The sequence below is a fragment of the Acomys minous genome, assembly GCF_964271855.1.
Source record: "Acomys minous genome assembly, chromosome: 12".
NCBI lineage: Eukaryota > Metazoa > Chordata > Mammalia > Rodentia > Muridae > Acomys > Acomys minous.
In genome coordinates, this window is record NC_140493.1 from 3,674,818 (window position 1) to 3,690,280 (window position 15,463).

At 48.4% G+C, this 15,463-nt stretch overlaps 1 protein-coding gene across 2 annotated transcripts in view; it reads left to right on the forward strand.

Moving 5' to 3' along the window:
- LIMA1 (LIM domain and actin binding 1) overlaps window positions 1-15,463 on the forward strand; it is a 93,459-nt gene that overhangs the window by 29,720 nt on the left and 48,276 nt on the right. For both annotated transcript variants that reach the window (XM_084751461.1, XM_084751462.1), the window contains exon 2: window positions 5,952-6,093. In XM_084751461.1, the coding sequence (XP_084607587.1) occupies window positions 5,975-6,093 (119 nt within the window). In that variant the 5' untranslated portion in view covers window positions 5,952-5,974. The remainder of the gene's footprint in view (window positions 1-5,951; window positions 6,094-15,463) is intronic.

Genomic DNA, 15,463 nt, shown 5'->3' on the forward strand with positions numbered 1-15,463 from the left:
ACACATATAGATAAAAATAAACTTAATGTCAGGCACACCTTTAATGCCAGCACTTGGGAGGCAGAGATAGGCAGGTCTCTGAGTTTGAGACCAGCCAGGTCTATAGAGTGAATTCTAGGACAGCCAGGGATACACAGAGAAACCCTGTATTAAATAATCAAAATAAATAACTTTAAAGTAAAACTGGCTGTTCTCTTCATCTTTTCTATGTGCCACTCAGCCTTTTAGTTCATCCAGTTGGTAGGGGCAGCTTTGACTTCCTCTCTTGCTCCAATCCATCTTCCTGGACAGTGAGGTTTAAAACCACTTCCGTCTGTCATTCCCACTTCTGCGACCTTAGACTGGGGTTACCTCTCACTTAGACAGTTTTAGTGTCTTCCAGTAACTCAGACTCATCTCTGTTGCTCTGTTGCCCCAGACTTCTAATTTTCCTTTCTTTTTCCCTAAAGCGGGTATTGCAGGCTAGTCAAGCTCCTAGGGAGCAGAGCATGACCTTGAACTCCTGACCCTCCTGTCTCCTCAAGTGCTAGGACGAGAGGGATAGAGCTTCTGTTCCCGGGTGTGTGCGGTACTGCAGGTGGAGCCCAGGGCTTCGTGCGCACCTCCAGAGCCTGCCAACCGAGCTGCATGCCAGCGCAGGCTGGACTCTTTTGTGATAGGGTTTAACTCTGTAACCCAGGCTGGCCTGGAGACTGCAGTGATCCTCCTGCCTCAGCACCTGCAGTGCTGGGAGAGTAGGCATGCACCCCCATGGCCAGCTAAAATAATCATTTAGAACTTGGTGTTCATGTGTTGCTCGTCTTTCCAGAACCTTTCTGTGCCCTGCGGCAGACTGCAGTGCGACACAGAGCTCACATCTTACAGGTGGAGATGTCAAAGCTGAGGAAAGTTTTTGTTTGCCATAAAGGTCGGAGGTATGAAGGCTAGACTCTGCGTGTGATCGCTGGTGTGTGATCGCTGGTGTGTGGTCACACGGCAGGCTCTTTCCGCTGTTGGAAGATGGCCTGGATTCTCCAGCGTGGTTTTCAAAACTCCTCGCAGCCTGGCCCCACCTAACGCTCTTCCTTGGAAGCCTGCGCTGCTCTTCCCACCTCTGCCCTCACTTTCAGGTTCTTCCCACTCTGCAAATCCCAGGCGTATGCATTGTCTCTCACCACATCCTTGCCTTGCGAGGGAACTGTGCAGATGTCAGCAGAGCCAATAAACCACGAGCGCTCTCCGGAGAGGAATCTCTGTTCATCTCTCAGGGTTCGATCCACTCATTGATTAGATATAACGTGTTTCTCCTAACCTTCAGCTAAGGGGAAATTACGGATTTCTTTGGCATTTTGGAGAAAAGTAATTACAACCGTGAGCTTGGACTTGGGAGTTGCTTTTTTTGCTGCTGTTTTGTTCTGTTTTTGTTTTTTAACTCTATCATCTCTGATTACCCAAATAACACATCCAGGCACAGTGGCGAATGCTTGTAATCCCAGCACTTGGAGAGCTAAAGTCAGCACAGGTTGGCTGTGAGTTCGAGGCCAGCCAGAAAGACCTGCCTGGCAAGACCCTGGTACACACGAGCGCCTGGTGTTGTGTGTCTTATTATGGGCTACACACGTTTCAACCATTCCTGCTGCAGCCTCCGAAACGGCTGGGACTATGGACTTGTACCTCTGCATTTGATTCTGCCTTTCCTTTTTTTTTTTTTTTTTAATGAACAGCTTTGAGAACATACTTCGTTTATTTTTCCCCTCTTTTATCCATAATAGTTCACTGTAAAAGAACAGACATTTATACTCACACCCACATTGGAAGCATAATTTTTCCAAATGTCGTCTTAAAGTGTTGGTCAACATTTCCTAAGTTGGCTTGGAAGGCAACCCCTGTGGTTTCTCCTCTTGCTGTCTGGCGGAATTGCATGCCACGCCCATGCCTGTTTCTGGTTGGAGAAAATGCTGCTGCTGCTGGGTGGGTCTGTTAGCTACAGGCTGGGAAGCGGGTACCCAAGTGTGTCAATACGTCATTTGTTATATGTAGGTTGCGGTCACATGTCACATGAGTGGTGTTACCATTCTGTTCAGAAAGGACTTTTTTTTTTTTTTTTTTTTTAAGACAGGGTTTCTCTGTGTAGCCTTGGCTGTCCTGGACTCACTTTACAGACCACGCTGGCCTCGAACTCACAGCGATCTGCCTGCCTCTGCCTTCTGAGTGCTGGGATTAAAGGCATGCACCACCACACTCAGCTCAGAAAGGACATTTTTAAAGCACTCACACTTACTATTGACTTGTTCCATACGAGTGTCCTTTGCTCTTCATGTTATTCATCTCATTGTATAAATTTTTTTAAAAAATCTAAGTTTGAGAAAAACCCGCAAGCTTTAAGTGGTAAGAGCAACAGCCACACTTGGCCGTACGTATCTCTCACACCAAGGCTCCTCTGTGTTACTACGGATGCTGCTGCCTTCCAACATGAGGATTAGGTCACCAGAAACAAAACTGCTCTTTTCAGAGAAGGCTTTAGTTGGAGGGACAGCACACATGTGTTGGGAAGCAGTGTCACCTCAGAAGCTTCTCTGCCACCTGCTCCTCCCTTGGTTCAGCACCTGCACTCTGCTCTGCCAAGGCTGTCAGAGCAGCCCTGATGAATACGTTCTACCACAGCCCTGAAACGGTTCTTTTGTTTGTTTGTTTAGTTGGTTGGTTTTTCTTCAAGACAGGGTTTCTCTGTGTAGCCTTGGCTGTCCTGGACTCACTTTGTAGACCAGGCTGGCCTCGAACTCACAGCGATCCGCCAGCCTCGGCCTCCCGAGTGCTGGGACTAAAGGCGTGCGCCACCACACCCAGCTAGGAGAACACTTCTTTAGTCTGCCTTCCCCCCTATTCAAATAAGGAAGTACTGACTTGTTTCTGATCTCATCTCTTTTGGGCAAAGGTTGGAACGCCTTTGGTAATTACCAGGGCGGAAAAAACGCAGCCACCAGGTTAGCAGGTGGGGACTGGGTGACAGAGAGTGCATGTAGAATGTTCTACAGCTTGAAGGGATCCAGAAGGGTGGTCACTGTAGAGGATTTACTCTCTGCATTTAAATATATTTCCCTTCCAGTCGTTAAAAGGCTTTATAATTAGGCTAGTATATTACACTTAAAATATTATTTACAATACTAAAGTATGCCTAATATTTAAAATATATTATCTCTTTAAATATACAGTAAAGTCCTAGAAAGACAAGTGTTAGCTTCATTTTTTCATCTGAAGATACCAAAGTTAAAGAGATTACATAATTTAAAACATTCTCTTGGGGGCTGGAGAGATGGCTCAGAGGTTAAGAGCACTGGCTGCTCTTCCAAAGGTCCTGAGTTCAATTCCCAGCAAACACGTGTTGCCTCACAACCATCTATAATAAGATCTGGTGCCCTCTTCTGGTGTGCAGGCAGGCATGCAGTACAGAATATGGTCTAAGTAATAGATAAACGTTTGAAACATTCTCACAGTTGCAATACTGTACACAGTGTACTGTGACCGTTTTCACCCCCATCACCTTCTCCTAGCCCAACTCCTATGGACTCCTTGGCTTTTGTATCTTACTAGTCGGTCGGTCAGCTTTGGTTTGGTTGTATTAGAAAGGGGCACGCGCATGCCATAGCACGCTTGCAGAGGGCAGGCGGCAACTCTGGGGAGTTGCTTCTCTTCTTCCACCATGTGGGTGGGCCCTGGGGGTGGCACCCAGGTTGTCAGGCTTGGTGGCAAATGCCTTCATCCACTGAACCATCTCACCAGCTCCACGTCCTTTATTTTATTTTATTTTATTTTTTTGTGCGAGTAACCACAGCTGCTGTGTGCCCGTTGTGGCAGCCATGTCACAGATAGAAGACAGAGCTTCAGGACACTGCTGTCTGTCCTCTGGCTCTTATGTTCTTCCACTTCCTCTTCCGCGGTGTTCCCTGGGATTTTGGAGGGTGCAGTACAGATGTCCAGTTTAGGCCTGAGGACCACGCTCAGTAGTCACTTACCGTCAACACTTTGACAAGTCTCTGCATTAACCAATGCCCATTGTATGAAGATGCTTCTTTGACCCAGACTGAGACCGCTGCTCCTCTGTGGCAGTTCCTACTTGTCCATTTAGCAAAAACATCAAGAGGCAAGTGGATATCCGTGAGTTCAAGGCCAGCCTGGACTACATATAGTATGAGTTCCAGGACAGCCAGAGCTGTTACACAGAGAAACCCTGTCTTGAAAAAAACCAAAACAAACCAAAACAAACCATCAGTGGTGCGTTCCCTCTGAGGCCCAGCCATAGGCTTTTGGCCAAGTTTATAATGCCAGACATGAATTTCCTCTTGTGGAGCAGGCCTCAAATCCAATCAGAAAGTGATTAGTTAAGCCCCACCTCCACCCTGCATCCAAGCAGTCTTGTCCTGTAGCACAGGTGGACATGTCCTCCTGGCAAGTTGGTATTGTAGCACACAGGGCCATGGCTTGGTAAGACAGTTGATGACATTTCTCCCCAAGTGGCCTGCTGGCCAGCAGGAAGACAGCTTCCAGCTCGTTTCTACTTTGCTATCTGTGTCCTGCATCCTCGTATGAGGCCTTCACCAGTCTGATCTTGCCTTCTGGTTCTAGTGTGGAACCAAGAGCCTGTGTTGTTCTGGGTGCTTCTAGGGACTTCCGTAAGCCTGACTTGTAGGGAGGTGTCCTGCACCTGGCCCTGAGATTTAAAAACCTATCATCTTCTGGGGCTGGAGAGATGGCTAAGAGGTTAAGATCACTGGCTGCTCTTGCAGAGGACCCAGGTTTGATTCCCAGGCCCCACGTGGCAGCTCACAGCTGTCTGTAACTCCAGCTCCTGGGGATCTGATGTCTTCTTCTGGCTTCCATAGGCATGTGCACAGACATACATGTAGGCAAAATACCCATGCACATAAAATGCCTCTGGGAGCAGCATTACTCACCAAGCAGGGTGCCTCCGCTCACACTATTACCATAGGCTGTAGTTTCTAGAATAGCAGTTTCCCTTTTAGTTGACCCTCCTCCTCACCCCCACATTTCCTCTCTCCCCCCAAACCCATCACCACTTAAACCCTCCTACCTGTGGGGTCCTTCCATTTTACTCACGTGTCACATGTGGTTTGTTGTCCCCACTAAAGACTCACACATACCTCTCCGTCCCTTTCTCGCCTCCTGGCTTCTGTAGGCACTCACTCCAACATGAGCACATCTATTTAAAAATTCAAAGCTAGAAAAAAAATTCAAAGCTGTGATCTACACATGAGAGGGGACAGAGTGGGTTACCGTACTCAGACTTTGATTTTTTTTTAAATATTTATTTATTGTTATGTATACAGTGCTCTGCCTGTATGTACACCTGCAGGCCAGAAGAGGGCACCAGATCTCATTATAGATGGCTGTGAAGTAACAAACTTGCAATGCCTTCAAAGCCTGCCACTCAGTGTCCATTGCTCTTTCCCGAATAACAGTAGCCAGTGCGCCTGAGTGTAGAGAAAAAAGGCAGAGGAAAGAAGGAGGGAGGAAGGATGGAGGGACAGATGGACAGAAACAGACAACAAAGGCCGTGTGGACTCAGCAGAGCCTGCTTGGCCTTGACTCCGAGATGCTGATTGTATCTGCATCCTGGGATGTTATTCCAAAGAGGGGAAGATTTCACTCCAAATGTGACTTTGGAACCAACTTAAGTTCAGAAAAAGGCCAACTGGCGTTTGCACAGGAGAGTCAGTGATAAAATGATGGACCTGGAAAGGCACCTTAGAGATCATCTGTTCTGACCTCCTTTTACAGGAAACTGTACCCCAAAGATGCTGACTCCTCTGATTGAGGTCACACAGACTTGGGGAAAGCAGCAGAGGACGCCGTCTGTCGACGTGGGTCCCTCGCTTTGCTCCCACTGCTCCCACCCCCGCGTGCTGGGACTCGCGTCCTGTGTGTGACGTTCTCCCCCTTCCTCTATCCCATAGGTGTCTCAGAGTCTGCAGACAAGATGGAATCGACTCCACTCAACAGGCGACAGTGGACTTCCCTGTCCTTGAGAGTAACAGCCAAAGAACTCTCTCTTGTCAACAAGAACAAGTCATCGGCAATTGTGGAGATTTTCTCCAAGTAAGTGCTGCTCTGGGTCCAGAAGGGCCATCTGTCCTGAGCAGATATAGCGCCTGTCAGGAATTGTGACGTAATGTCAAATGGCTGGAGCGAGCAGCCCTGGGTTTTATCCTCTCTATGGTCCACTGTAAAGAAAATGAATGGTGGGGTTGGGGATTTAGCTCAGCGGTAGAGCGCTTGTAGCAAGCGCAGGGCCCTGGGTTCGGTCCTCAGCTCTGGGAGGGGGTGGGGGTGGGGGGGGTGTGGGGGGGGGAGAAAGGAAGGAAGAAATTGAGTGGTAACAAGAAGAGGACACCTCTTCTATCTTCCAATCGTTTAGCTGAGGGAAAGAAAAAGTTACAAACACAAAAGATACTTATGAAGTCCATAAGTCTAAAGTAAAATGTTACCAAATCCAAAGGGCTGGGTCAGGGTCAGCGGGGACAAGGGCAGGACGCGCCTAGCGTGGCAGGAGCTATGGAGGCGTGGCCTTTGCTTGGCTTTCTCCATTCCTTGCTTTGATTGCTTGTGTTGAGATAAGGTTTCCCATGGCCCAGGCTAGCCTTGTACGCACTCGTTAGCTGAGAATGACTTTGAACTCCCAAACCTCCAGCCTCTGCCTCCAAATGCAGGGTTATAGGTATGTGACACCACACCTGTGGTTTTGTCTTACAGTCTTTTTTTTTTTTTCCTCCCTACTCTGCAGCCCAGGTTGGTGGCCTGGAACCCAGACTGGGACTTGCCTCAGCCTCTTGGGTGCTCCGTTTCTTGGCGTAGGCCACCGCGCCCTGTGAGAAAGCAGGAGAATTTTTATTTTTCAATGCTAAGGGTCAGACCCAGAGTCTTCCACGGGCTGGGTACCTGCTCCATCCCTGAGCTACATCTCCCACCTGTAAGAGTTTAAATAGCATTTAAAGCTCAGCTCATCAGTCACACCTGTAGCGTTTCAAGTGTCTGATAGACAGTAGGGTTTAGCAAATGAGGATTTAGTGAAGCCCAGATGTCGTTTGTGGATTGTCTTTGCTTTCCCACTAAGCCAGCAGAGACACTGGATGTAGTAGAGACTATTACCTCAAAATTCTAAGATATTTCTCATCGGGCCCTTTAAGAAAATGAGAAAAGATTTGCCCGAAGGGTGTGATGGGCAGCAGTGGGGATGCAGCGGCAGGTGGATCTCTGAGTTTGAGGCTATCGTGGTCTACAGAGTGAGTTCCAGAACAGCCAGGGCTGCACAGAAAAACCCTGTTGGGGGTGGGTGTGAGAATGAAGCGTCAGCTCCCCTTGCACTGCCTTCAGCTTTTTCATACTCTGTGCAGCTGTATGCATTGTGAGGAGCACAGTAGGACCACACACTTGCTAAAGGAATGGTCCAGGCATGTTACCACATCAGAAAGAACAGGCAGCAGGCTTGCTCTGCGTGAAGAGTTCATCACCGGGAAGCTGCTACACTTTTTTTTTTAATTTACTTTATTTATTGCATGTGAGTGCTTTACAGAAGAGGGCATTATTAGATCTCATTATAGATGGTTGTGAGCCACCATGTGGTTGTTGGGAACTGAACTCAGGACCTCTGGAAGAGTAGATGGCACTCTTAACCACTGAGCCGTCTCTCCAGCCCCGGAAGCCGCTACGCTTATGAAGAGAGTAAAATTGAGAAGCAGTAGTTCTAGGATCTAGTTAAATACCAATAGGAAGTTTCTGTAACCCACAGTGTCAACACAGTGTCAATCCCTCGTGTACCTGCTGTGTGGCAAACACTGCCTCTCAGCTATCTCCCAGGGTGGAGTGGGGGTGGGAACACCACACGGGGACACACACACACACACACACACACACACACACACGGACACACACACACACACACGGACACACACACACGGACACACACGGACACACACACACACACACGGACACACACACGGACAGACACACACACACACACACACACGGGGACACACACACACACACACACACACACACACACACACGGGGACACACACACACACACACACACACACACACACACACACACGGACACACACACACGGACACACACACACACACACACGGACACACACACGGACAGACAAGACTCAAATTGTCCATACTGTTTCACAATACATTCTCTGTTACTGCAATTTTATGTTGAAAAATCTCCTTCCCACGTGAGAAGAAAACAAACACATGTGAGGTAAGACCCAGTGAAGACGGCAAGCTGTGAAGGCTTCATGCCAGACGTCAGGGCCTCAAAGTTTCATTCAGGCGCGTCGGCTTTCCTCCTCTAAATACTTGTGAGGGGCTGGAAAATGGCTCAGCAAGTAGAGAGGTGCTCACCACCCACCCTGCTGATCTGAGTTCAGTCTCCGGGACCCCACATGTTGAAAGGAGAAAACCAACTCCCACACCTGGAGGCCATGGCACCTGTACACCTACACACACACATGCACACACACAAAAACAACTAAAGAAAATTTTTAAAGAATGATTCATCAGCCGGGCGTGGTGGCATACGCCTTTAATCCCAGCACTCAGGAGACAGAGGCAGGTGAATCTGTGAGTTCAAGGCCAGCCTGGTCTTGAAACACACGCGCACACATACACACACACACACACACACACACACACACTCCAACCATTATTTTAGCCTTTAGTGACAGGCAAACCTGCGCTGTTGAGCTACACTTCCTAGAAAGATGATACACTGGCTGGTCTAGAACTCTTTCCCCTTTTAAACTTGTTTTATTTCATGTGTATGGGTGTTTTTTCTACATCTATGTCTGTATACAACGTGAGTGCCCGGGGCTGGCAGGGGCCAAGAGAGGGTGTTGTATGCTCCCAAACTAGAGTTACAGATGGTTGTGGGCTGCCCTGTGGGGAAAGGGAACTGAACTCAGGTCCTCTGGAAGAGCAGCCAGTGCTCTTAACTACTGAGCTGGCTCTCCAGGCCCTGTTCGGGAATCCTTTATGTAAACCAGACTGGCCTGGGCCTTGCAGTGATCCTCCTGTCTCCACCTCCCAAGTGCTGGGATTACACGTCTACACCACATGCTCAGTTTATTTATTCTGTTGGGTCTCAATATAATTGTTCAGACTGGCCTTAAGCTCACTTTGTAGCCCTTGCAGACCCTGAGGTTGGAATCCTCCTGCCTCAGACTCTCAAATACTTGCAATTACAGACAGTAGGCCATGACTTTTGTTTTTTGTTGTTTTGTTTTTGAGGCAGGGTTTCTCTGTGCCACCCTGGCTATCCTGGAACTCTGTAGCCAGGCTGGGCTCGAACTCAGAGATCCACCTGTCTCTGCCTCTGCCTCCTGAGTGCTGGGATTAAGGTGTGCGCTACCACACCCAGCGACTGTTTTTTGAGGCAGTCTTACTATACAGCTAATGTTGCCCTCAAAATAATGATCTTTCTGCCTAAGCCTCCTGAGTGTGGGAATATTGGCATGTGTCATCATATATAGCAAAACTTCAAAACAAAAAACAAAAAAACCCAGGACTGGACTGGAGAGTGTATTACTAATCCTACTCTAGATGAATCATTCTTTTTTTTTTTTTTTTTTTTGGTGTTTCAAGACCGGGTCTCTCTGTGTAGCCTTGGCTGTCCTGGACTCGCTTTGTAGACCAGGCTGGCCTCGAACTCACAGTGACCTGCCTACCTCTGAGGCTAAAATAACAAATGACAGTATTTTGTTTGTGGCTTGTCTCTTCTCGGCTCAGCATCAGCCGGGGTGGCTCACAGGCTTGCTCACTCACAGATTAGGAAGTTGACCCTGGCTGTCATCTCAGCTAGGGCCGTGGCTGGAAGCCTGCACCCGGCCAGGCCATGTGACTGCTTGCCTTGGTGGCTGGGCTCCAAAGGCAAAGGTCCTGAGGGGAGGGACAGCAAGAGGAGAGGAGCTAGAAGCTGCTGACCTGCTCATGACCTTGGCCTTGGAAGCCATGCACAGCCGCTGTTGCCATGTTCTCAGATTCGAGTCCCACGGCGAGCTCCTATTCCAGAGGAAGGGGGTGGAATTTGACCCCATCTTCTGGTGGGAGGGGTCTCAGAGATCTTTGCAAGGTTTTCAGACTTTTTTTTTTTTTTGAGACAAGTTCTTAGACCTCACTATGTAGACCTTAAGATCCCAGTCTCTGCTTCCCAGATGCTAAGGTGCAGTGCCCACCACAGTGCCTGGCATCTGCCCCTTTTCTAAGCCCTAGAGACAGAACCCCAGAACCTTGTGTATTCTAGACAAGCAGTCTACCACAGAGCTATAACCCCAGCTCCCTTGAACATGGTTTTAAACCATCTTCTGTGAGCTTCCCAGGCTTTTCTAAAGATTCTACTTTTGTGTGTCTGCAGTGGGCCCAACTATCTGCGAGGGGGGGCGGGTAAAGGGAGTTCTTTGGGTTTGTTTTGTTTTGTTTGTTTTTGAGTTTGTTTTGTTTTGTTCTGTTTTGTTTTTGTTTGGTTTTTCAATATAGGGTTTCTCTGTGTAGCCTTGGCTGTCCTGGACTCGCTTTGTAGACCAGGCTGGCCTTGAACTCACAGAGATCCACCTGCCTCTGCCTCCCGGGCACTAGGATTAAAGGCTAAAGGCGTGCGCCACCACCGCCAGGCTTGGGCTCTGTTTTGATGAGACAGTCTCTTCCAGCTCAGGCTGGCCTTAAACTTGGTATGTAGCTAAGCATAACTTTGAATTCCTGCCTCCACCTGTTGATCCAGGTGATTTTTGTCTTGTTTGTTTGTTTTTTTACCCTAAGGGAGATTGAGCAGCCATCAATAGTATATGTGAAATAAGACTTGAGTGTGTAGCTAGGTAAATAAGGAGTGTGGGGAGTGGGCGTGACAGAGAAACTAAGAAAGCAAGCAGCCTGTCACCGCAAAATCAGAACGGGCCAGGGCTGGTACGATCCAGTTAGGGCAGACCAGGCTTGAATGCTGAGCCGGGCTCTGGGTTTAGTTAGGCCAACAGCAAAATGCAATGGAAAGTTTTCATGCAGGGAGACTGACAGGATGAGACTTGTGCTTTCCCAAGATGCTTCTGGCAACAGCGTGAAAGGTTTATTGGAACAGTGAGAGATTGGTAGCACGAAGGCAATTAATGGGGCTTTCATGGGAACCCAAGCGAGAGCTGTTGGGGTGGGGGTGGGGGCGGGGGCAGCAGGGTGAGGAGAAAGAAAAGGGATCTGACCAGCGGCCTTGGAAAACCCCTGGCTCTGCCTTCTGACTGTTTGAGCAAGCCTTTAACCCCAGCACTTGGGTGGCAGAGGCAGGTGGATCGCTGTGAGTTCTACGAAGTGAGTCCAGGACAGTCAAGGCTACACAGAGAAACCCTGTCTCAAAAAAACAAAACAAAACAAAACGATCCCCCATGTTTCCTGCTGCCATCGGCACTAACCGTCTACCAACGAGTCTTTGGTTTGCATCGTTGCCCTAACACTTTAGAACTTCTTCACAGTTTCTCCATCTTTTCTACCTTCTCAAACCCATCTCTGTGCCCCTGCCTCCACCTTCCAGCTGTTGTCTTCCCCCTCAGAGAGACCGTGTTGGGGAAATGCGCTCCCTAGTTAGAGTTTCTCCTGCTGCTGGTCTGTCCTCCTTTCCCCATGGCCTTCACACTTGGACCTGGCAGGGCACCCCTGCCCTACGTGGTCAGTCACTTCCATGACACTCTCTCCTCTTTGCTGTTTGTTTCTGAGCATTTAAAAAACTTTGTTTGCCAGGTGCAGTGATGCACGCCTGTAATCCCAGCACTCAGGAGTCAGAGGCAGGCGGGTGGGTGTCCATGAGTTCAAGGCCAGCCTGGTCTACAAAGCAAGTCCAGGACAGCCAAGGCTACACAGGGAAACCCTGCCTCGAAAAACAAACAACAAACAAAGAAACAAAACTTTGAAGACCTAGCCCTGAGTACAGAGGCATAGGGAAAGACATGTGAAGGTGTTTGACAAAGTGGATTCATTAGAACCGGGAGTGAATGTATGCCTGGTGTCTCGGGGTGACACTTGGGGTCAGGAAGCTTGCTGTGGCTGAGGAAGGGTCTGTGAGACTGAGCCCCTCCGTCCTTTCTGTGCCAGGCGTGTCTGAGCTGCCCTCTCCCTGCACTCAGTGCTCAGCCCTTTCTGTACAGTGGAGACGAGGTCTCCGGCCGGGGAGCCTCTCCAAGCTCCTGCCTCTTCCAGTGCCCCTCAGCCCACCCCTGCTAGCCAGCCAGCTCCCATGAGACAATGGAAGGGGCCCTTTATCTTGGTAGCTTTTTAGATCTGTTGTTTTGTGTCTATGACTGTTTTGCTGGAATGTATCTGCCACATGAGTGCCTGTGTCCTTGGAGGCGTTGGGTCCCCTGGATCTGAAGTTAGGCATGGTTGTCAGCCACCGTGTGTATAAGAACCAAGCTTGGGTCCTCTGCAAGAACATAAGTGCTCTTAACCGCTGCTCCAGCTTTTTTTTCTTTTCTTTTTTCTTCCTTCCTTCCTTCCTTTTTTTCTTTCTTTCTTTCTTTTTTTTTTTTTGAGACAGTTTCCCTGCATGGACCCAGTTAACCTGGAATTCAGTTATGTGGGCCTAGCTCACATAACTGCCTCTGCTTTCCCAGTGTGAGGACTAGTGGTGGCCTTCTTAAAAGGACCTTAGAGGTCACTCTCTCCGTGCAGTAATAGGTTAACTATCTTCTCTATATGAAGGTTATAAAAACAAATTGCAGATACAAAGTTGTAAGCCCTGAACCCATTTAGTCATAACCAACTTAGCTTATCAGGCTTGTAGTGTGTGCGTGTGTGTGTGTGTGTGTGTGTGTGTGTGTGTGTGTGTGTGTGTGTTGGGGTGGGTGGGGGCAGTCTGGGGTTTGAACCTAATGTCCGGTCGGAGCTAAGTGTACACATTTATACCAAGCTATGTTCCCAGCTGCTAGAGTCGTGGTAGAAATGTACAGTATTTCTAATCCTCACAAAGCCTGCATGGGAGGGGCTTTATCCGTGTTTTATAGTTGAGAAAACCTGCTTGAGTTCACATTTGAGTTTGTCTTTCTGTTTAGTGGTGGTGTTGTTGTTTTTTTTTTTTTTTTTTTTTTATCCCTGGGGCATTTATCTTAACATGTTGAACTGGTTTTCAGAGATGAATGGAGTTTGGTTTGGTGGGTTAGGAACATGGTGAGGACGTTCCAGGGGAACAGAAAACAAAGGCATGGAAATGGGACAGCCAGGGGCTGGAGAGGTGGCTCAGAGCGTAAGAGCGCAGACTGCTCTTTCAGAGGACCCTGGAGTTTTGATCCCAGCACCCACATGGCAGTTCACGATGGTCTGTAATTGTCTGTTCCCAGGGATCCGACTCCCTCACATGTGTGGGAAAGCCACCAATGTACATAAAATAAAAATAAATAGATTAACAAACCAAAACAAAGTAAGCTCACAGCAGTCCTTTGGTTCCAGCTGACCCAACACCTATTTCTGGCTTCCCAGGCACACACATAGTACACACACAGACATATAGACAAGATAAACACACAAAATAAAAATAAATAAACCTTAATGTGTTCTGGGATGTAGAGATCAGGCTGGTGGGGCCTGGAGATGGGAGTGCTTTTATTAGTGTGCAACACTTGTGACAACTGGTGAATATATTTGTAATTCAGAGGGAGAGCCAGCAGCTGCTAATGCAAGGGAGAAGAGCAGCAAAGGCAGCCAAGAGCGAGGCCCGAACCTGGGGGCCGGCGGTGGTGCGCAGCTTTAATCCTGGCACTCTGGAGACAGAGGCAGACGGATCTCTGAGTTCCAGGACAGCCTGCTCTGCATTTATGAGTTCTAGGACAGGACAGCCAGGACTACATAGTGTAGACCCTGTCTTAAAAAAACAAAAAACAAAAACACACACACACACACACATAAAACATATAAACAAAAAACAGTGTCAGGTTTCTAAAATCAGTCAACGGAGAAAATGTTTGCTGGGGAGGTAACTTCTGAAAGGAGCAACTTTGAGAACCGTGCTGGATGATTTTGTCAGCGGGACACAAGCTAGGGTAGTCAGGCAGAAGGGCCTCCAGTGAGAAAATGCCTCTGTAACTTGTGGATGTACGCCAGCCTATAAGGCATTTTCTTTTTTTTTTTTAAATTAATTTATTTATTGTATATGAGTGCTTTATCTGCTGAAGAGGGCATCAGGTCACATTATAGATGGTTGTGAGCCACCATCTGGTTGCTGGGAATTGAACTCAGGACCTCTGGAAGAGCAGGTGGCACTCTGAACCACTGAGCCATCTCTCTAGCCCTCTTTTTTTCTTTTTGGTTTGTCGAGACAGGGTTTCTCTGTGTAGCCTTGGCTGTCCTGGACTCACTTTGTAGACCAGGCTGGCCTCAAACTCACAATGATCTGCCTCCTGAGTACTGGGATTAAAGACATGTGCCACCATGCCCAGCCATGAAGCATTTTGTTAATTTGTGATTGATGAGGGAGGACCCAACTCATTGTGGGTGGGGTCATCCCTGGGCTGGTGTCCTCAGTTCTATAAGAAAGCAGACTGAGTAGGCCGTGAGGAACAAGTCAGTAAGCAGCACCTTCCATGGCTTCTGCCTCAGCTCCTGCCTCCAGGATCCTGTCCCGACTTCCCTCAGTGATGAACAGTGATATGGAAGTATAAGACAAATAAATCCTTTCCTTTCCCAAGCTGCTTTTGGTCCTGTTGTTTCCTCACAGCACTAGTAAAACCGACTAGGACACAAATCAGGAAAAACCAAGCATTCAGTGTCAGCCACATTAAACTGCCCAGAGGGTGGCAGCCGTAATTATTACATTTTATATGTGTTTGTACATACACACATACATGTGGAGGTCACAGGACAAGTTGCAGGAGTGGGTTTCCTCAATCCACTGTGTGGATCCTGTGGGGCCAAACTCAGCTGGTAAAGTGGGGAAGCCAGTGCCTTTATCTCTGCTCCGCCATCTTGCTGGTCTAGGTAGGAGCGATTAGACACAGACATCTGAGCTCGGAAAAGAGGCAAGAACAAGTCTCAGACCTCCAGGCCTTGGCTGCCCACCCGGGGGCCATCTGACAAGTCTGAGACTTGCAGAGTGGACAGAAGGTGCCCGGAACTCAGTTCTGGAAACTTAGCCCTTAGCAGTCTGAAGGGGAAGAAGATGTCAGATTGGCATGGAGCAGACAGAGATGCAGGAAAACCAGGAGACTGACAGAGTTGCCAAGGGAAGAAATATCTGGGAGGGGGAAAAAATGGCAAGAGGTCACAGGGAGAAATATTTCCTTCACTTAGCAACACAGATGTCATTTGTCAATCTTAGCAGTTGTCTCCTATGATAAGTAGCACTCAACCCTGGCACCATGACCACTGCCACCACCTCCTCCCCACCTACTGTCTCTCCCATTTTCCTTTTGCTGAGACAAGGTCTCAGGTAGCCCAG